Source organism: Oryza glaberrima, chromosome 12 (genome assembly GCF_000147395.1).
Source record: "Oryza glaberrima chromosome 12, OglaRS2, whole genome shotgun sequence".
NCBI classification, from domain to species: Eukaryota; Viridiplantae; Streptophyta; class Magnoliopsida; order Poales; family Poaceae; genus Oryza; species Oryza glaberrima.
The window spans coordinates 21251042-21273213 of NC_068337.1; the positions used below are offsets into that span (position 1 = coordinate 21251042).

At 38.8% G+C, this 22172-nt stretch overlaps 2 protein-coding genes across 3 annotated transcripts; one reads left to right on the forward strand and one right to left on the reverse strand.

The window, feature by feature from the left end:
• Positions 1-297: 297 nt before the first annotated feature.
• On the forward strand, positions 298-14596 carry LOC127757925 (cleavage stimulation factor subunit 77). 2 transcript variants are annotated; one of them, XM_052283515.1, is made up of 25 exons: positions 298-540; positions 633-726; positions 854-916; positions 1050-1159; positions 1553-1653; positions 2147-2208; positions 2303-2443; positions 2719-2847; positions 3612-3658; positions 3978-4041; positions 4237-4357; positions 5033-5091; positions 5184-5252; positions 5343-5483; positions 5599-5663; positions 5813-5909; positions 6273-6332; positions 6882-7034; positions 7476-7542; positions 7635-7739; positions 8117-8227; positions 8796-8993; positions 9105-9281; positions 9889-9988; positions 14391-14596. In XM_052283515.1, the coding sequence occupies exons 2-25, from the start codon at positions 676-678 to the stop codon at positions 14395-14397; spliced, it is 2298 nt and encodes a 765-aa protein (XP_052139475.1). In that variant the 5' UTR covers positions 298-540; positions 633-675; the 3' UTR covers positions 14398-14596. The 2 variants fall into 2 exon arrangements, with proteins under 2 accessions (XP_052139475.1, XP_052139476.1); XM_052283516.1 differs by having other exon boundaries at positions 413-540; positions 7629-7739; positions 14391-14593.
• On the reverse strand, positions 9999-15583 carry LOC127757926 (protein rough sheath 2 homolog). The gene is made up of 3 exons (XM_052283518.1): positions 15236-15583; positions 10945-11658; positions 9999-10595 (listed from the first exon to the last, which is right to left on the reverse strand). The coding sequence occupies exons 2-3, from the start codon at positions 11598-11600 to the stop codon at positions 10232-10234; spliced, it is 1020 nt and encodes a 339-aa protein (XP_052139478.1). The 5' UTR covers positions 11601-11658; positions 15236-15583; the 3' UTR covers positions 9999-10231.
• Between the last annotated feature and the right edge of the window lie 6589 nt (positions 15584-22172).

Genomic DNA, 22172 nt, shown 5'->3' on the forward strand with positions numbered 1-22172 from the left:
CAATAAACTATAACAAAAAAAATTGAAAATGTTGAACACAAAAGTTATAAAAATATACAAAATAAATGGCTACTAAGTTGGAGCAGATAGTTAATACAAGTGTAGTATAGTTAGCTGATAATCTTGATCTATGTTTTGTTTTAAAAGAAAATCAGATAATGATATTTGGGCTAATGTGTTGACGAGGTATGGACCAAGTATTGGGAATTATTTTTTTCTAACAACACGATGAAAACTACCAATACGACGTATGTATCCGCTATAGCTCTACAGATATGCTGGTCTTTGGAAAATGTTTCTAAAAAAATCCAAACATTTCAGTAAAATTCATCTAAAATTTCTTCCAAACACAACATCACTTCCGCCGCCCCCTGATTTCTCCGGTCGCTCGCGCCGCCTTCCGCCGGAGTAAGCTCTCCGCCGCCGTGAACTCGCCGTTCTTCCCGCCGCCGCCGTCCTCCTCCGCTTCCTCCTCCCCTACAGTGGACTGGCGTGGGGTGGAGATCCCCCCTATCCATCCCGACCGACGCCTTCCCCCCGGTGAGGAAGCCCTAGCTCGCTTCGAATCCGCTCTCCCAATCCTCTTCTTCGCGGTTAGGTAATCCAATCCCGAATTGCTCTGCGGTGAACAGGAATCTGGCGCCCTCGGCGGCGGCGGCGGCGGAGTTGGAGGCGATGGACATCTACAATGTCGAGGCCGCCGAGATCCTCGCCAACGAGGCCCAGGTGAGCTCTCCCCCCTCCCCCCGATTCGCCTTGCTTCGCGACCGAGTTCACTTGAGCTGGGTTGCACTGACGAGCTCACCGCGGTGTTGCGCGCTTGCGCTCCGCTCCGCTCCTTCCTTGTCTCCAGCTGCTCCCAATCGGCGAGGCCGCTCCCATCTACGAGAAGCTGCTGTCAACCTTCCCCACTGCCGTGAGTCCAGTTCGATTTCGACTCGATGTTTTGCTTGCTTTTGCGGTTGCATCGAATATCTATATATAGGTTCGTCTGGTTCATCTAGTGATGCCATTTCACTTGGCTTCACTTGCTATATGTGTATGTGCAGGCGAAGTACTGGAAGCAGTATGTCGAAGCTTACATGTCCGCGAAGGATGACGAGGCCACCAAGCAGATATTCAGCAGATGCTTGCTCAGTTGCCTTCAGATTAATCTCTGGTGAGTGGAGGCCATGTTTGTAGATTGTACATTAGGCACACATTGTAGTATGCATATGTGGGATGTGTTGAATAAATTGCTTTACTGTCATTATGTGAATTATCATTGTTATCGCTGGTTGTATCACTGAACTATATTCCTACCATGATATGTGTGGTTTGGGATTGAACTTCTGTGCCAAATCATGCATGTAAATCATCAAATTCCTAAGCGGTTTCTGCTCATTTAACCTGATGGTCTCATTAGCCACCAGTTCCCTGTTATGTGATCTTATTTGTGATTGTCTGCCTTGTTTTTGTTGCTCTTAGTTTTGCCTATTCCCTTGGATCTAGTATTAGTATGTTTTCAAGTGCATCATTAACATTTCCCTATTTGTCTGGGTGTAATTTGCAGGCGTTGTTACATCAACTTTATCAGGAGAGTGAACGATAAAAGGGGTTCTGATGGTTTGGAAGAGACCAAAAAGGCTTTTGATTTCATGCTGAACTATGTTGGTAAGTAGGCACTTAATTATAAGTAGTGCCTAGTGATGATGTGACTTCCTAAGTACATTTTTTTAACATAATTTTCCTTAAAAAAAATATGGCGTCACATATTTGGCTTGATTTCAGTCACTTTTTTTCACTGCATTATCGCTAACTATCCTTTATATTACATGTAACTATACTTGTATTTCTCATCTCTCTTTCTTATTGACTTTTGTGTTTGTCCTACTTATGTGTTAATTTTCACTAGTACCTTTTTTTTCAATGATTCAAATAGATGATCAACCTTTTTCGTAGTTCTCTTATATAGGGAATGATAAAAATATAGTGTAAGATTTGAAAATTACACTGTAAATATATGAAAATTACATTTCAAGATATGGAATTTACAGTGTAAATACTGGCTGAAAGGTTTGACTGTTTTTTGGTGAAAAATGTGGTGCCATAAGTATAGATAATCCCTCTTTGTTTTTTCTTTAACTTGGACACTTAAACTTTCCAGGCAATGATGTTGCTTCCGGCCCTGTTTGGATGGATTATATTGCTTTCTTGAAGTCAATGCCGGTTTGTTTTCTTCCTTCTTGTTTCCTGTCCTTCCCCATGTTAACATTCATCCCTTCTATTATTCTGTGTAAATATTTCTTTGCATACTCTTCAGGTTGTGACACCGCAGGAAGAATCACATCGTATGACTACTGTACGGAAAGTATATCAGAAGGCAATTTTAGTTCCAACTAATCATGTGGAGCAGCTATGGAAGGATTATGAGAATTTTGAGAATTCTGTTAGCCGCACCTTGGTACTTGTAGTTTCCATTTGAATCTTTGATCTTTGTGAAAATTAGCTAGCAAACGACTCTAATCGCTGTCTGGTAAAACATATGGTGCTGTAGTTCTTCATGAACATGACACTTGCAGATTCAGTGCATCCTCATCGTATCAATAGTTCTAGTATTTCTGTTAGCAGGTTTCATCTTTTACTTTGTTTTGAAAATTAATATTATCAAATCTAAAACAATGTAACTGGGTTACATTTGATTCATATGGAGTTGTTGATTATCAATCTGTATTCCAGGCAAAAGGTTTGTTATCGGAGTATCAGCCAAAGTTTAACAGTGCCAAAGCAGTATATAGAGAGCGTAAGAAATACATTGATGATATTGATTGGAACATGCTGGCAGTTCCCCCCACAGGCTCCTACAAGGTAATCAGTAAGTGAGGTTCTAACATTGCTTTACACCAGGCATTGATCGAACCTACATATGTTAACTCCACAGTTTTTTTTGGGGGTTGGGTGGGGGGTGTACTGCATACTTACTTTCCATGCGTTGGCTGTACTTTTTTAATCACATAAATTACAATTGGCATCAAATGTTATTCCTACTTTCTCGTTGTCATTTGGTGGTGGATGATTGAAAACAGAACAATGTGATTTTTGTAGAAAAACATGATAACAGAGGTTTTTCTGGGAGTACATTTTCATTCTCGAATTTTAATGATGCTTCTTTTCCAATTGCTGGCAGATTCTACATTTTCTTTAAACCGTATAGCTGCTGAAGTTCTAATAACCAATCAACCCCTTTTTCTTAATTATCAGTTGCATTCTAGCAGCAGAAGTTTATTTGCTGTATATTTCAAATTATGTGATTAATATTGAAAAGAGATGGTTCATTGTATTTGTGTCTGTATGAGAGAACCAAATGAAACCTTCTGTCCATAGTTTGTTCTATATTTGAGCACAGAGTACATAGTGAACTCTCTTTTGACTTAACACTAGTGTCTTTCACTGGAGGCCTGGACACAGTTTGTTGTTTGGTTTACTGGTCAAGCTTTAGACACATTGGGTATTTTCCTGTCAATGTCTCCAGCATTATAATTTAAAATACCATGCTTATTTTTGTTATGCACTCTGGTAGATGCAAATGACCAGTATTTAACTGGCAGGTAACTCATTAAGTTATTTCACAGGAAGAGCAACAGTGTATGGCATGGAAAAGACTTTTGGCATTTGAAAAGTGAGTAAACATATGCATGATCTAATTCATTAAGAGTCACTGTGTCTCTTTGCTGTAGTTATATATAAGCTAATCTTTGTTTTCATGTTCTTTTTCTAAAACCCTGTCCCAACCAAGTAAAATTGTGTATGCTTCTTGAATTTTTTCAATAACTTGAGCCTCAATGGTCACTACCTGGTGCAATTAAGCACATGAGTTTTTCACCAGCCTTCAGGCCCTAGGAATTTTTGTTTCCTGCTTAATTTCCAACTTGCCTATAGCCCTATAGCTCAGAAAGACCGAAACTATCCCTTCAAACTCAAAATATGTTCCATTGCAGGGGGAACCCTCAGAGGATTGATGCTACAACTGCTAATAGGCGTGTTACCTTTACATTTGAACAAGTAAGCCATTTTCTTCCTGTATGCTTAGATCCACAGTGATTTTTGGCTTTGTAATGATGCTTTGCACAATATTATTTATAATTCTAGTTGCACACTCCTATCCTTTGTGATTGTGTACTAAATTTATGATATTCCGTGTAAGTGCCACTATGTTTTGGAGATGAAACTGTTTGGTTGCTTTGGTTTTATTTTCAGTGTTTGATGTATCTATACCATCATCCTGATATATGGTATGATTATGCCATGTGGCATGCCAAGAATGGTTCTGTGGATTCTGCAATTAAAATATTTCAACGTGCTGTAAAGGCACTCCCTGGTAATAAATATTCCTGTATCCCCCTCCAGTTTTAACTTTTGTTTTAGAGTAAGTCTCTGGCAATATGGTTGCCATAAGCCCATAGGAGTCAACATTTTATGCCTAGCATGTAACCTTGTCTCTTTTTTTCCCCTCATATTTGCTAGTCATTTGCTGCATGTGTCTGTGTGATAATTCTCCTGTTTAAATTTCAATCATATTGAGCATGCAACAATATTCAATGGTGATAAAGTGTTTCGGTTGGTAGTAGGGGGTGTTGATTGGATAAAAATGAATCGGACGGTTTTGTACAAATCAAATAATCTGAGTATGGTTTTCAGATAAAATGGAAAATCAAGACATTTAGATTTTTTTTTTTCATCCGCATACTCTGGATATGAATGCAAGATGAACGTACAATCCAGATAAAAATTGACATTTTAGTATTCTACTACCTCCGTTTCATATTATAAGACTTTCTAGCATTGCCCACATTCGTATAGATGTTAATGAATCTGGGCATATATGTATGCCCAGATTCATTAACATCTATACGAATGTGGGCAATGCTAAAAAGTCTTATAACCTGAAACAGAGGTAGTACTTGCTAGGCCTTGTTGCATTTGTTTGTGAAATCTACAATAGCATTTTCTAATCTGGACTTCAACTTAATTCTTCCACATTTTTTCTTCATAGATTCAGGAGTACTAAAGTATGCCTTTGCTGAACTGGAAGAGTCTAGAGGAGCAATTCAGGTCAGATAGCCTCCTTTTTGCTACAGCTACAGCTACGCTAAAAATGATTTTGTTTTCTACTTTTCTCAAATACTCCTTCAATTGCATTGCAGCCTGCTAAAGCAATATACGAGTCTCTTATAGCTGAGAATGCGGGAATGACTTCACTTGCACATATTCAGGTGAGTTGCTAACTTGTTATTACTTTTGGCATACTTAGATTTTTGCTGTAATATATGTCAGAGCTGTAGCATTCTGGTTTTCTGTTGTAGTTTATTCGATTTCTAAGGAGAACTGAAGGCATTGAAGCAGCTCGTAAGTACTTTCTGGATGCTCGGAAATTGCCAGGCTGCACTTATCATGTCTATGTTGCTTACGCTACAATGGCATTTTGCCTTGACAAGGATGCCAAGGTTGTGCAAGGAATTATCTTGATGTTTTTTTAATATAAAAAATGCAAACATGTTTTTTTGGTTATTTATCTGTTTATATTTTTGCATTAGTTCATCTGTTACAATTCTGTTCCAGGTAGCCCAAAGTGTTTTTGAAGCTGGTTTAAAGCGATTTATGCATGAGCCAGGATATATCCTTGAGTAAGTTCTCACTTCCAGGCTCATTGATATGACATTTTGGTATGCTATCTTCATAAAATAACAGTTGGAAAAGGTTTCTTGCACTTTTTTGTTTTACTTAAGAGATATGAATCAAAGTTTGTGTTGTTGGGACTGGTGCAATGATACAGATATGCGGACTTCCTGTGTCGCTTAAATGATGACAGAAATGTGCGTGCTTTGTTTGAGCGAGCTCTGAGCTTACTTCCTCCTGAAGAATCTATAGAGGTAGAGTTTCTATTCCATTCTCTAGCGAAAGGTTCTCAAAATTGATATAAATCACAACTCATGAGTTGCAATACATTTTCTGAGAATGGTAAGTATTGCATCGGAGCCTTTTAAGCAGTAGCAAACTTGCACTTATGTATGACCCTTTTTTTCCTCCTTTTAAGTTATATACTTGGATTTTTGTTATAGAGACATGCAAAATGCAAATAACTTTTGTACATTAGTTACAGTTTGCTTCCATGACAAAGGGGAATACTGCAGTTCAGTTAAAATTAGTTATGTGTAATTAGCTTCCATGGCAGAGGAATATAAACACTTTTTTTTTATGTTGTCTGAGTAATGCACGTTGCTATTATCTTGTAGGTGTGGAAACGATTTGCTCAATTTGAGCAAACATACGGGGATTTGTCAAGCATATTAAAGGTATGAGACTCATAATTGTATGAATCTAGGCAAAACTTCTTTATATGTTACCATTGCAGGATAGAATAATCCGTTTTGCAAAGACATACTTGTGTTAAAATTTATGTGCTCCATGGTTGTGCCTTGGACTTGCCAAGTTGCCATCTGTGCCATAACTTACAGCACTTATTAAAAACCTTTTACATAGTATCAGGGCAAGACAATGTCAAGTATGGTAGAAATACTAAGCTGCCACTTGGTTTGGTCAGTTTTGGAACAATAATTACACATTGTAAAATCTTGAAACCACATTGTGGGCATACAATTTTTTTTTTTAATCTTCTGACTGTTTTTGTATTGATCTCACCCAATTTATTGTATTGTGATCCTTTAATGACTTTATATTGTGTTTGTTGCAATGGAATTTGTGTATTTCCTGCTTTCCTAATAACAGCTCATGCACAATTGGATTAGGATGTGCATGCTTTATATATATTTAGCCTTATTTAATTTGACTTTGGAGAAAAATATTTTTTCCCTCATTCCTTGCTCTAAATTATGTTTTCTCAGGTGGAACAAAGAAGGAAGGAGGCTTTATCTAGGACATCCGAAGACGCCTTATCTGCCTTGGAAAACACACTTTATGACGTTGTTTCTCGATACAGCTATATGGATCTTTGGCCATGCTCAACCAAAGAATTGGATTATCTATCAAGACATGAGGTTTGCACTATCTCAAATATACAACTACCTTGCATATTTCATCCGAAGCAAATGTAACAAGCTCATATTTGGAACTCACAGTCAAGCTCAATTTTAATGCATCTATGTGCAAGGCTTAGCGTTACTCTTGCTTTCCCTTGTCTCTGCTCTGATGCCACTGGCTGTTGGACTAAGGACTTAATATAAACCATACCAAGTATCATGTATCCCTTGGCAGTTCTTGTGCGAGAGTGTGAGAACATTCATAAATAGAAAGTCGGAATCTATTTCATGTTGCAATTTTGAGATATCTCTCTTGAGTCAGTCCCTAATATTTCAGTCTACTTGAAAATGCATTATTTTTTGCTACTTAATGTTTCTGATGCAGGTTTTTACATTGTAACAGTTTGATTTCCATTGAAAAATCTCATTTGTAACGCTTTCTTGATGTCAATACCACAGTGGCTTGCAAAAAACATTGCTAATAGGGGTGACAAATCAGTTGTGCTAACTAGCGGTGCTACTTTAGGTAAGGTTTTTTTTGTTCTGTCTGCCATCATGTCAATGTAAATGCTACTGGAGTTGCTAATTATGTTTGCTGGTTGTTTGGCTAAGATAAAGGTGATATCCGAGTTGGTTCCAATAAAAAGTCGCTCCCACAATCTTCAAAGGTTGTTCGTCCTGAGATTTCTCGAATGGTTATCTATGATCCTAGACAGATGAAAGGTATACAAATCAGTGTTCTAAATATTTCCATATTCCACATTTGTCCTAGATTCCCTTGGTGATGAAATAGTGGTACCACTCTTGTATCAATTGTCTTGATCAGATATTGACACCTAATAATGCAGTATGCGGAATTTCAGATAATAATGAGTCAATTCGTAATCTGTGTTTAGGTATAGCTGCCAGCCTACACTGCCTAATGCTTGGTCAAAAAATTATTATCACTTGGTTATCTCATTTAATTGCTACCATGAACATCTAATCTGCCAATTGCATAATGTTACTTGATGGGATTGGCAACTTTTTTTTTCATAGTTTGGGCTGACACAATTGTCAACTTTTCTCACACATAAAATATCATTGTTTATTTTTGTCAGGCCCAGACTTCTCAACCACAGCCAGTGGGTATACAAAGGAGATTGATGAAATATTGAAAAGACTTTCTCCACAGATGATGTCTTTCATCACAAATTTGCCTGCTATTGAAGGTATGCCTCAGGATTGAGCTACTTTATCCAAACTAAAAATACAACTTTCTGCAATTGCTAGTTCATGTGGTATATGTAATTATAAACCGAAATGTACTAGAATGGCTCAATGTCCCCACTTTATCCAAACTAAGAACTTGCACTCCGATGACCCTATAAGTATTCACTGTCCTCTGATCTGTAGCCTCCTAGTTGTGTGCCAGATGGTATCGGAATCATTAGGAGCAAAGCTTAAATGAGATCCTGTTGCATACCTTGTTCCTGTAGTGTATTTGCTGGAATGTTTGACAATTTAAAGATTGCAATTTTCAACATCAGGCAAAACTGATTGAAAATACTACATGACTTAGAAGTCGCAGCAGTTCTTTCAGAAAAGTTTTTTTGATATGTATATTAGCATATTGTTAGTCCTTTATTTACTGTTCTGGGATTCCATTTGCATGACATGAACAGCTGCATATATGTTTACTGATAATCTTTGAGTACCTGATCTTTTTGTTGCTGTTTAATATCTTGAATTTAAGTTGCTGAAGTATCGCTAAGGTCAATGTTTTTTTCATCTTGATAGGGCCATCACCAGATATGGATATTGTGCTAAGCGTGCTGATGCAGAGTACATTGCCAGTGGGAGACAAACCAGGTTCGCAAGTTCCTGGTCCTGCCACGAGTGACCTCTCAGGTCCTGGCAAATCAGGATTGAACCAGAATGGATCCGTCCATAGACCTCCAAGAGACGGCCAATCCACAAAGCGGAAGAACTCTGAAAGTATTGTCTCTTATCTTCAATCTATCCAAGACAAACTTTTATGATCCACTTACAGATATATGAAACAATTGGATCAACTATAGGACCTGATAATCATCGACTTGAGTGCAGGGGGGCGAGCACAAGAGGAGGATGATACGTCGACAACAGTGCAGAGCCGAGCAATGCCGCGGGACATATTCAGGCTTAGGCAGATCCAGAGGAGCCGCGGGTTGGGCCCTTCCCAGTCAGGATCAGCGGCACTGTCCAGTGGAAGTGTGTTCTCTGGAGATCAGTCAGCCAGCTCAGGCTAGTTCAAATTTACAATTCTATGTAGCGTCATATATCCTGATAGGGTTCTACTACAATTCTATTGTAGAGTATAATTCATATCTAGGTAGGATCTAGTTTAGTTAGGTCCCCCCCTGATGAAAGATGTATGCATAATTGCATGAGTGATGTTGGCGCGTAAATGTGTATGTTTGACTGAAAAGGAAACGGTTTGCGATGACCACACGCAAGTAGCGAATGAGCAGTCGATATCATTTAACATCGTACCATTTGTGATGATGGGTACCACCTTACCATGTTCAAGTTGTTCTATTATACTCCTATACTAGATTATGATGTTTTGTCCCATTCTTTATTTCCCTGCCTAGCAGGTAACTCGTTTTATTATGATCTATATTAAAACTGGAAAATGGATTTTGTAACTTTATGTTGTTATTTTCTCTTGCTTATTACTCCCTGATATGTTTGTGCATGTAAGAAAAAAACATGACTGTCGTTGGAATGAAGAAAGTTTGCTGGAATTTCACGAGAATTCAACTATGCCTAAAAATTCCTGTATTCCAAAGGCGCTTTAAAAACAAACGTCCGGTTCAATTCCACTGAATCTTATTCGTATTCGTTGCAGATAATGTTGGTGCGAGAAATTATGTTTCAAAGATCCTACCGAACCATTTCATTGTGATGCGACTTATTTGGCGCACGCACTATCCCAACACAAAACCAGAGTAAGAACTTTTTGCATTGCAATCTACTGCTCAAGATATTCTTTTGTAACCATTTTGGTTTGCAATTTGGTGGTCCATTTATTATTCAATAGAGCTAGTAGGAAACTTGGAATGATCAAAAGAGACTCAAAAGATTACATATTTCTAGAGAAAGTGAATTCCAACAGTCGTAAAAAGGACACGAGAAGAAGCAAGAAAGCGAGGTGTCCAACTACGCATGCATGCAGCGCCACCGTCGGCGGCTCACCGGGCGCCGCCGGGGCCGCCGCCGTTGATCTCGACGGGCGGCCAGCGGCGGCAGGCGGCGACCTGGTCGAGGAACTTGGCGAGGCGGGCGTGCTTGGCCGCCCACTGCTCCGCCATCTTCTGCTCCTTGGCCTCCGCGTCGCGGCGGAGGCCGGCCATCTTCTCCCGGTACTCCGCCTCCACCCGCTCCACCGCAGCTGCCTGCTCCTCCCTCAGCGCCCTCATCTTCGCCTCGAACTCCTCCGCCGCCTCCCGCCGCCGGCACGCCCTCTCCGTCTCCAGCTGCATCTCCACCCTCTTCATCCTCCACGCCGCCTCCTTCCTGTGCGCCGCCCACGCCCTCTGCCCTTCCTCCATCTCCCTGCAACAATAGATGCGAGTCAAGCGACGACACAGAAAAGAGGAGATCCAATCCAATCGATGATAAGACGAATGAGATGAAGAAATCCTCCCCCCATTTGACACAGTTGACTTTTTAAGTATATGTTTAACTATTTATTTTATAGTTTTTTAAATATGTAAAACTATATGTAGTATACATATAAGTATATTTAACAAATATAAGTATATTTAACAATGAATTAAATGATAGGAAAAAAATTAATAATTATTTAATTTTTTTAAATAAAATGATCGGTCAAATATTTTTTTTAAAAAAATCAAAGAGTATCAAATATTTAAAAACGTAGGGAGCAAAAGATTTCAAGCACCTGCAACACTCCATCAACTCCGCCACCACCACCTCCCCTCCTCCACCACCACCCCACGTCGGCGGCGGCGCCGCAGGCGCCGGCGCCACCGCCGCCGACGCGAGGCTAAGCGTCACCGACGGCGAGGAAGAAGACGACGGCGACGACGACATCCACGGCGGGAGGATCGGGGCAGCCATCATTCGGCGGTGGTGGTCGTTGACGAGCTTGTCGGCGAAGTCCTCGAGGAGCCAGTCGTATCGCCCGCCGGCGCCGCCGCGCTCGTCGCCGTCCAGCGGCGGCGGGAGTCGCCGGCGATCCCGATCCCGGAGCTCCCGCTGCTGCTTCTCCTTGAACACCTCCCACCACTTGCCCAGCCGCTTCGCCGTCCGGCCGGGGACCTCGGCGGCGATCTTCTTCCACTTGTTGCCGTGCTTGGCCTGGAGGCGGATGACGAGGCGCTGCTCGTCGTCGGTGAGCGAACCTTTCTTGATCCCCGGGCGGAGGTAGTTCTTCCAGCGCTCGAGGCAGGACTTGGCGTCGCGGTGGAGGGGGCGGTTCATCCGCTGGGACACGAGGCTCCACTCCCGGGGCCCATACTGGCGGACGTAGGCGAGGAGGATGGCGTCTTCCTCAGGCCGCCACCGCTGCCTCTCCCTCATCGGCGGCGGCTGCATCGGTGTTCGCCATCGCCGACCATCCCAGCTCGGTGGTGCGAGTACTCATGCTGCTCTCCTGCACCCGCGCGCCGCCATTGTCGTGAGAAGTCATGCAAGATGAAGAAGAAGAAGAAGAAGATCACTTCTTTAGTTAGCTACCAAGAGAGAGGATTGTAATCGCTCGGTTGGATGTTCGCCCGTTTATTGAAAAAAAATTCAGAAAAGTTGATAAGATAGATTAATATGAAATATATCACCCCACAAACATACAATTTTAAATTCGACTTCTACAAGTTATAACAAAATTAATAAATTCATTTGTGAATATGCATATACTTATTGGAGTTAAATTTGTTATTTTTGTTACAATTTATAGAAGTTGAATTTAAACTTGTATGTTGGTGGAGAGGATTGTAATCACTCGGGTGGATGTTCGTCCGTTTATTGCATGTCAAATAAATAATATAAAAAATTAACGAGATAGATTAATATGAAATATACAAGTTATAACAAAAAAACAAATTCATTTGTGAATATACGTGTATTAATTATTCTTTTTATTTTTTTTTCATATTCATTTTGTTCACATGCAACAAATGAGTAGATATCCACCTAAGTGATTAAAATTGTTTCTCGTGATGCAAAAAATATATAAAGGAGTAAATTTCAGAAAGCTGTAGTTATTTGGTCAAAGGTATCGCTTTTCTATAAGATTAAGGCGAACATTTCGCAAAACTGTTGTAACTATATCAAACGATTTTATCATTAAACTGCAAGTTCTGCAACTGTAACCAGTTGTGCGTGCGTGTGAACTTGGCATGTATGCATGAGTATGACGTGTAGCAAATTGATAGTTTTGACCCAAATAGTTGTAGATTTCTGAAATTTACTCAAATAAAAAAAAGATCATTTCTTTAGCCTGTTTGCAAGGCTCGTCTATTAGTAGCAAAGGTGAAATCTTCATCCAAATAGAGGACGAGGTCATGTACAAACAAAAAGAAAAGAAAGTTAGATTTTTGGCTCAATGTAGGATTTCATCTTACAATGGTAAATGAGCATGGATTCTAATTTCTACAACAGAAAAGATAAAAGTCATTAGCTAAGAGGAAAACAAGCACATGAGAAATCAGATCATGTACAAAAAATTTACGTATTTTTAGTTCAATGTAGAGCACTTATCTTACAGATTTCAAGTGTAGTAAGTGTGTAAGCATGAACTTTGCAAACAGAAAAGATCAAATCTTCAGTTCAGAAGAAAGAAATGACACACTGCAGATCAGGAATGGCTTGGCATGGTTTCTAGTTGTGCTAATCTAGTCAAACAACCAGTCAACCACAACCAGTTTAAATGCAAATGTTGATACAGAGTAAAGTGATTACCGTCTGGAGGGAGCAAGAAACTGGCCAGAACAGAAGCTAGGGCTGTGATAGTGTAAAGTTAGTTGCTTTATTCATTGCAGCATTTATATGTTTCAGTTTGGGGTGTCAAAAGCAGGGGAGTTAATTTATTTGTTCAGTGATCCATAACTGTGACCTGCACACTCTACACATCCTACTTACTACCACAGTACCACAGATAAAGCTTATACATGCTCCTCTACAACAACATTGGTACTAAATTTGTGCAAGATTATTCCTTTGACATTATACAGTTAACTACTCGTTCAGATAACAGTTAAAGCACAGAAAATGACAGAGAGAGAAAGAAAAAAGAGAAGGCTGAATTGCTCCAATTGGTTCTTTGGAGGTTGCAAGGGCCAACCGACCATAAACACTATTGGTAAGTAAGAGCATTGTTAAGCACCCATGATTCATCCAGCTATTACTATCAACATACAGACAAATTCACAGATGTCAGGACAAGTTGTGGGCACAATTCTTGTGAGAGGAAATAATAAGGCTACCACTGTTTTCTCGCAAGCTTGTCTTCCATCTTTAGCAGTGTCACCATCTGGCATTAATTGGGAGCTGATCAATGGGGAGATAATCTGCCAAAACACCTACCTAATACCCTCAAGAAGGCTACAAAATAAGGGAATGTGCAAGAGGCAGAAGCAAATCCAAAGTAAAAGTGATGATTCTAGGACCATTTGGAGCCCCCACTGGTTGCCTACTAATGACGAATTAAAGCTATGGCCAGGGCTAATTAAGCACGAGATGGAATTTTGATTTGGACAATAAGGGTTAGTTGGTTAGGTGTCTCGAGCAAATTTGACAAATCGAAAACCAATTTAATTTGCAATAAATTCACTCTATTTAATATGGCACCTCTTTAGTTTTCACCTAATTGTAATGAAGGACTCATGAGAGAGAAATGCAATAAAATCTGCAAGAATTTCACCTAGAACATCTTCTGAATTCTTGCAAGCAATATGCTTTTGATTTTATTTTTTTTAAGTTGAGACAAAACAGTTGTTTCTAAAAAAAAGTATTTATAAAAGGGATTTATAGGAAACTTAGGATTCCTCAAGAGTGGTCTTGTGCCATCCATTTCATCTAGAAATTCAAGCATTAACCAAGAAGAAACAAAATGAAAGAATGTTGAAAGCATGGTAGTAGGCCAAAGAAATCAATGTGTTGTTGTTTGTTGATCTGATTGGATTGGACCGTTGTATCCTCCTTGGCTAGATGTTACTACCACAGTAGTAGTACTGACAAATTGAAAGCAGTGTGGGGGTATACTATACTATACTACTCCTATACCACAAGTATACTGAAACATGGATCTGTGTTGCTGGGTGTTACTATCTTTCAGGTAACTAATATAGCAAGTTCTCAATTACTGACCATTTTGTTTTTTTTCCTTAGGTGGTAATTTTCATGGAAGTGAATGTTCCAAGGGATATGGGCTGAGAAGCAGGTAAAAACAATCATGAAGTAATCAAAGGAGGAATGATGAAGAAGAAATGGCATCTCTGGAAAATCTGTACTGAAGAAGTTACTTTGTTTACCTCTCTTGAGTAGGAGGAAACAATCCATAAACCCCCAAAAGTACTCTGGATAATAGCATATTTCAACTAATTATAAAAAAGAAACATTTGAAGAGGAAAAAAAAACAGAATCAAATCTTCATATCTGGGAGCAGACTAGCAGTAAGTAGAATCCCCCTAAATACATTATTGGACCATACAACAATCAGTACAATAATGCTGCCATTGAAGATTCAAGAACTAGGTAGATGTTTCAATCAAGAACACAAATTTCACCCACTAACCACAATCTATACAAAATCCACAAAAGTAGTTTCACTCACCATATCAGAGGCAACATTTAACCCCAACCTAGCAGATTATCTATCCATACTAACTAAATCCCAACTGGTGAATCAGAAGAAAGAACTAAGCAAACTGACAATCAATCCTTACCCTGAGAGCACATCCTCTACCAACTTCCCTACAAGACAAGAAATCTAACAGAAAGATCTATTGCAGAAAAACAGACTAGCAGATATAGGAGAGACAAAATCTGACCAAAAACACCCAACATGTACAGCCATACAGACCAAGAAACATGAACACAAAAAACATAGTAACAAAGCAACCCACAGAACAGCTTTCTTCAGAGCACAACACACATGGCACCTGCTGCATTACATCATAAGCTCTACACTACTGAAACTGCTCAAGAAACTGAAGGTAGTAGGATTCACTTACAGAAACGCCACTGCACCATCCTGCTGCTCTGTTCTTGGACCTCCCTGGAGCTCAAAACCCCAAATGATTTTAAGAACAAGAACAAGAAGAAGAAGAAGTCCCAAGAACACGAGCAGTGGTTAGTACTAGCAGTAGTAGTACCTAGCTAGAGAAAGGCAAGGACAGTGAGATGTGAGCTGAAAGATTCTTGTGAGCCTCCCACTGAGAGAGAGAAATACAGAGAAGACTCTCTGTATATGGAGGCAGTGGTGAGCAAGCTCAAGTAAAGGAGGTGGGGGACAAGGAGCAGCGAGAAATTAGGGCACGCGAGGGTGGTGGTGGTGGAAAAGACGGGAGGAGGAGAGGAAAAGGGCTGGGTGGAAAGGAGAGGCCTCTGTATTTATAGACAGAAAGAAACAAAGAAGCAGAGAAAGAAAGAGATGGAGAGAGCTAGACTAGTCACTGCAGCTGCAGCAGCTGCAGCAAACAGTGCATGCATTGCAATGCAATGCAATGCAAAGAAAGCACCATGGCCACACCCACACATACAGCTGCTGCTGCTGCTGCTGCTGCTAAGCTTGAATGCACATGGACTCATGGAGATGAAGATGCTGGAGATGTGCATGGTGCATTGGTGCCATGGTCCATGCAGCAATGGATGTGAGGTGAGAGGTGAAGGCTTTGCATTTGCTTTTGCTTCTCTTGGAGATGACTGACTTCACTTCACAGTGTGGGTGTGATCAGAGATGGCACTGTTGGAGAGGGAGATGGGAGGCAAATGAATATCAATATCAAATATAATTTTCTGAATGTTTGTATATGCATTTTCTTGCAGCATGCATGCATGCATGGACAGGGGAGATGATCCATACTCTAGGTGAGTCCAGATGAGATGAGATGGTTGCCTCTTGTTGCCAATTTTTATTTCTTTACACTGTGCTGGTACAATGGCCGTGCATGGATGAGCCATCATCTGCATTATTTTTTTTGCTGCTGCTGTAGCACAAAACTGTGCTAGGAATTTTCTTGAGAAGATGCATGGTGAAATGGAATCTACTCCCACCAATCTGGCTGCCACCCAGCCCAGATCACAGTACAATGTTTGTAAAAAAATCTCCAATTCTCCACTGCTCAACAAGCCAGATGCATGAGAGTCGTCGTCCGATTGCAATCCAACGGCTTAGTAGTAAAACCATGTAAAATTTTATATCCTCTCATCGTCTACATGTTAACTTACTGAGCTTAGCCAAAATTTGAATTTAAAATGTTATATTTTAAGTTGATTTTAAGATTTTTTTTCTTCTTAATCTATTTTCTAGTATCGTCTTTCAAAATCGCTAATAACACTAATATAGAAGTTTGAACATAAATTATTTTTGTCTGATTCATTCATAGTAGTCAATGAAGACTGAGACTTAATTGATTGTATTAAAATGATACTACATTTCACATGAAAACTCCTCCCTCCATTCTAAAATACAATGATTTATAGGTTGTTTAGCAAATACTAAATTTAGGTCCAAATATTCCCTTTTAATCACTTCGGTTATCAATTTTTAAATTTTGAATTGTTTGAATTTCACTTTCAATCATCTGATTGGCTTTGGAATCATTAAAATGATTGTAATCATGAGAATCAGTTTTGGAATGCTTACATTTAATATAAAATTTGAATCCTAAAAATCTTTACGTTTTAAAAGTGAGGGGAATAATAAATAAGCCTTTTTCTTTTGAGAGAGAAATAAAGAAAGAGTCTCATTGTTTGCTCATATCCTCTAATATATCAAAACGGCTTAATAGTAAATAAAAATAAATTTATAGTTAAAACTTTTATACTTATGTTCTTGGTGATTTAAAAGTCAATGCTAAAAAGAAACTACGTTGAAAATATCTTTAAATCAATCTTAAAATTAAATTTAAACTTTAACTTTTAACTCTTTTTGTGGCTGATTAGGGCATCCGATTGGGGGGGGGGGGGGGGGGGGGGGGAGGGGGGCAAAAAACTGATTGAATGGGGGCAAAGGTGGCGGGAGATCAATCAATCAGAGGAGAGATTCTGGAAACGGTGGTGTGGGCATGCATCTGCATCTGCATCCTGCATGCGTCCGTTGCGTCTTGTCATGGCAGCCTCTGCCTCTACCTGCATGCCTGCCTTTGCCTCTCTGTTCGTTTCTTCATTTCTTGGCCAGTAAAAAAAAACGCAGGGAAGAAACAAAACAAAAAAACAAACCAACGTGATTGCATTGTGTGCCTTTCTCATCAGTAGGAGTATACTAGTACAGCTACTGTATGAATACATGAAAGCTACAACCCCTGACCAAAAGTAGGAACAGTTATTAGACTTGATCTGTAACCAGAAAAAGAAGAAGAAAACTGAAACTAGAATAGTTTCTGAAGAATTAAGGCAGTCTACTTGTAAGAAAGACAAGAATTCAGTAAACATGGTGAATTTGAGGTTTAGTTTAGTACTCCTACAAGAAGATCATGGCTAACTGGTGATGAAGAAAAACAAAAGTCGGGTCATTTTTGTAGCTGACGACTGAACTGGACCTCAAAGAAAGCTGGAGCACACAACAAACTGTTTATCTTTTCACAAACCAGAGAAATTAAAGGTAGTTCTAGTACTAATTCAGAAACAAACAGAGGTCAGATTGGTGCTTCCAGAAGAAAGCCCTTGAAGCTGAAGCACAATAAACAGTAATCTTTTCTTCACAAACCTGAAAATCAAAGTTAATTTGCTACTAGTACTGATTCAGAAGCAAACAAGGTTATCTTGGTCCTTCCAAAAGATTGCCATACATTCAAAATCTTCTCATGCGAAGTTTATAACTGAACCATCAAAACAAATCCCCCAAAAGAAAAAAAAATCTCTCTCTGTGGGCAGGACAGTCTGCAAAATGACCTTGCCCATGCATGCAAATGCAATGGCAATTGCAGGAGGTCATCAGTTTGGTCCCTCCCTACCCCAACACAAGGTGACAAAACAAATGATGGGATCTCTTAGACATCACTGTTTGCAACTATAGCTCCTCCTGCATTATTATTGAAGGGAAGGGACCTCACAACCTCTCTTCTCTTTTTTTCTCTCTCTCTTGTACTGTGCTTTGTACTACTGTGTGCATTATGTTGTTGCATTTGTCTTAGTGTGGGTACTGTCTACTCCTACTCCACTATAGTTTAGGTGATCAAATATGCTGGTTAATTAGGTGGTGTTTGGATCCAGGGATCCTGTATTTAGACACTAATTTAGAGTATTAAATATAGCCTACTTACAAAACTAATTAGATAAATGAAAGCTAATTCGCGAGACAAATTTTTTAAGCCTAATTAATCCACAATTAGAGAATATTTACTGTAGCATCATATAGACTAATCATGGATTAATTAGGCTCAATAGATTCGTCTCGTGAATTAGTCTAAGATTATGGATGGGTTTTATTAATAGTCTACGTTTAATATTTATTATTAGTGTCCAAACATCCGATGTGATAGGGATTTAAAAGTTTTAGTCCCATCTAAATAGGGTCTTAGCGTTTTTGATCATCTTGCTTTAGGTCCAAATCATAAATGAGCCGAATGCATGTGTGTACTCATGTTTACAGGTAGAGAGATGGGGCCAAAAGCTAGGATGGTGTAGTTGTGTACGTGTGGTCACCAACCGGGAGATATGCAAAGAACCATCGAGTGTGCCTGTACTGTGTGTACTATACATTGCCTTAGCTCTCTTCACTTCACACCATATATATCGATGACTTTGCATAACCGCGTAGTAAATGTGATACTAATAAGTTAGTGGTGGTCAACTAGCTAGGTTAGCCTGTACTCCTTCCGTTTCAAAATAACTTTCTTTTCAAATTTATTATACTACCTCCATCCCAAAATAAGTGCAGTTGTAGGGATCTGTGTCCAACGTTTGACCGTTCGTCTTATTTGAAAAATTTATGAAAAAACTAATAAAATATTCACCCATAAAGTACTATTTATGTTTTATCATCTAATAACAATAAAAATACTAATCACAAAAAATTTTTAAATAAGACGAACGGTCAAACGTTGGACATGATAATGCAAAACTGCATTATTTTGGGATGGAGTAAATACAGAATATATCACATTCTGTATGAGATTGGTTTATTTGGGACAGAGTAAGTAGTTGGTTGTACATTCTGTTATTTCTGTTTAATTTCCACTAGGAGTTCAGTTACTCATGTCTGTCCCAAAATAAATCAATTGACAATCTATGAACAAAAGTTGATTTATTTTGAAACTGAACGATTATAAAAAATGGCTTGCATGAAATATATTGATGTACGCGTGTTTGGAGGGAAGTTCTATTAAGCTTAATTATGTGAGAAGTTCGTGAAATTTTTGTTTTCTTAGCAGTGGCCTCTCTGATTTAAACGGCTGATAGGACTATAGTTCCCGCATTTCATAATGATCTACGATTAAGCTCCATTTGCAAATGTAGGAAACTCACGACATCCCCGTAGTAAATTCGTGTGAAGGCATGCATCCTTTGAAACAGAGGAATTAGAACAAATTATTTAGAAACTGAGCTCAATTATTTATGTGAAAATCCTACAAACTTTCTGTGTTTCAAAAGAGCCCCAAGCAATCTAGCTTTCGTAGAAACGACAAGGGCATTTTGCATTTTCTTCATGTACACATACCATAGGTGATTGCGTGAATTTTCCGTAGCTCAATCGAGTTGATCAGTTGCCCCTTTCTTAATTCCCAAACACTCTGCATGTACCTCTTGTATACCAATGTTTGCAATAATATGATGGTGGTTTTGAAGATAAATTAATATGAAGATGAAAATGAAGATAATTTTTTTCGTTTGTTTTTACTTTTCTTTTCTGTTGCAAACCCCGGATTTTCACCACGAAAACAGTGATGTAAAACCTGCTTTTGTGCTACATAATGGTGGTGCCAGTTTCCACAAGACCAATTCTAGAGCTTAGCTCTGCATGCATGTAGGCAGGCGAGACTAGAGACTGCAATAGGCAAAGTCTGCGGCGCCTCTCCGACAGGGGCGGATCTACAGTGTTAGGGTCCGTGTTAGGCGATACCGACGACTTTCAGTAAAATCTGTAGCAAAACTGTTTATCCATATGTTATAACACCATGATCTAAGTATAATTAGCATACTATGACACCGATAGACATGTTATGACACCAACGAATCGATTTTCTGGATCCGCCACTGCTCTCCGACCTCTGCTGCTGCTTCTTCTTCTTTGATCGGATCCTTCTCTTCCGCACTGTTTAGTTTACACCGAACTTCCCCCAAACTCCCAACTTTCCATCACATCACATCACATCCAAAACTTTCCTACTCACATAAAGTCCTAACTTTTTTTTCAAAGTACAAACTTTCCTCAAACTTCTCCCCAATTTCAGGAACTAAACACAGCCTTGCTCGAAGAAGATTTCCAATCTCTCTCCCTCGCTCAAACGCGAAATCTTAGGTGGTGTTCTTTTCTTCTGAAGGTAAAGATGGAGATTAAGTTTTTTACGCAAAACAATATGGTATTAACGTATGATTAATTGAGTTTTAATTATTACAAACTTAAAAAATAGATTAATATGATATTTTAGAGCAATTTTTATATAGAAAGTTTTCGCACGAAACATATTGTTTAACCGTTTGAAAAGCGTGCCACGAAAATTTTAATCTTTATCCGACTCTTATTAGATAAAAGAAAGGGACCTTAGCTTGCTAGAGATTATATCCCTCCATCTCAAAATAAGGGCAACATATATGTAGTTGTAGAATATGTTATATCTGTGAGCCTTATCAGTTGACCTAATAAGCCAAAGCAATAGGTAAAATTTAAATTCTAGAACTTATATTTTAGAGTTGATTTTAAGACATATTCAACGTAATTCTTTTTGCGTTAGCTTTTAAATCGCTATAAAAATATATAAAACTTTTACTTATATAAATTAATTTGTATTCCCTAATATACCGTTTTGACTTATATATTAGAAAATATATGTAACCGATGAGACTCTACATTAGATTATACTCCCTCCGTACTCGTATCGTAAATGAAGTCGTTTTAGACAGTGACACGGTCTCCAAAATACAACTTTGACTACTTGTTTCTATAAAAATATTTATTGAAAAGTGATATATGTATACTTTTATAAAAGTATTTTTCAAGACAAATCTATTCATATAATTTTTACATTTTCAAACTCAACAACTTGAGAGTTTTTCATGATTTATATTCCCAAGGTTTGACTTAAACATTGTCCTAAACGACATCCTTTACGAGTATGGAGGGAGTACTACTCCATCAAAAAAGTACTCCCTCCGGCCCAAAAGAAAGACAAACCTGTCCAGATTCAAACCTAAGGTTTGTTTTTTTTTGTACGGAGGGAGTACAATTCTAGCAATGAATCTGAACATAAAATTGATCTTTTTAGAGACGGGGTATTTATATTGAATAGAGAGAGAGAGAGAGGAAGAAGAACAAAAGAGAGAAGAGAAATCAATTAACCAAAGATGGCAGCATTCAGGAGATGAGATCACAAGTTGCCCAGAGCTCGAGTAGACGTCGCAGCGGAAAGCTAGAGACTTCGTATTTTACTACTCCGCCATCAAAGTGGCAGAGGATCAGGAAGAAATGAAGATGGGAGACGGACACGTGGCGGGTTCCCATTGGCTGGGCGCGCTGCTGGAGACCTGTACGTATACGCCCCTAGGGAGCTACTCCCTCCGTAAAAAAGATAAACCCTTATTTCCATGTCTAACATTTGACCGTCCGTCTTATTTGAAAAAATTATAAAAAAAATTTAAAAAGATAAGTCATGCATAAAGTATTAATCATGTTTTATCATCTAACAATAACAAAAATACTAATTATAAAAAATTTTCATATAAAACAAACAGTCAAACGTTGGCACGTAAATCTAATGTTTGTCTTTTTTACTGAGGGAGTACGTTCTC

Bases quoted from the DNA above. Each gene is read 5' to 3' on its own strand.
- LOC127757925 (XM_052283516.1), top strand. From the start codon at position 676: ATGGACATCTACAATGTCGAGGCCGCCGAGATCCTCGCCAACGAGGCC. The intron at 6,333-6,881 runs GTATGAGACTCA...ATGTTTTCTCAG, and splicing joins ATTTGTCAAGCATATTAAAG to GTGGAACAAAGAAGGAAGGA. The intron at 8,228-8,795 runs GTATGCCTCAGG...TCATCTTGATAG, and splicing joins AAATTTGCCTGCTATTGAAG to GGCCATCACCAGATATGGAT.
- LOC127757926 (XM_052283518.1), bottom strand. From the start codon at position 11,600: ATGCAGCCGCCGCCGATGAGGGAGAGGCAGCGGTGGCGGCCTGAGGAA. The intron at 10,596-10,944 runs GTGCTTGAAATC...CTATTGTTGCAG, and splicing joins GAGTTGATGGAGTGTTGCAG to GGAGATGGAGGAAGGGCAGA.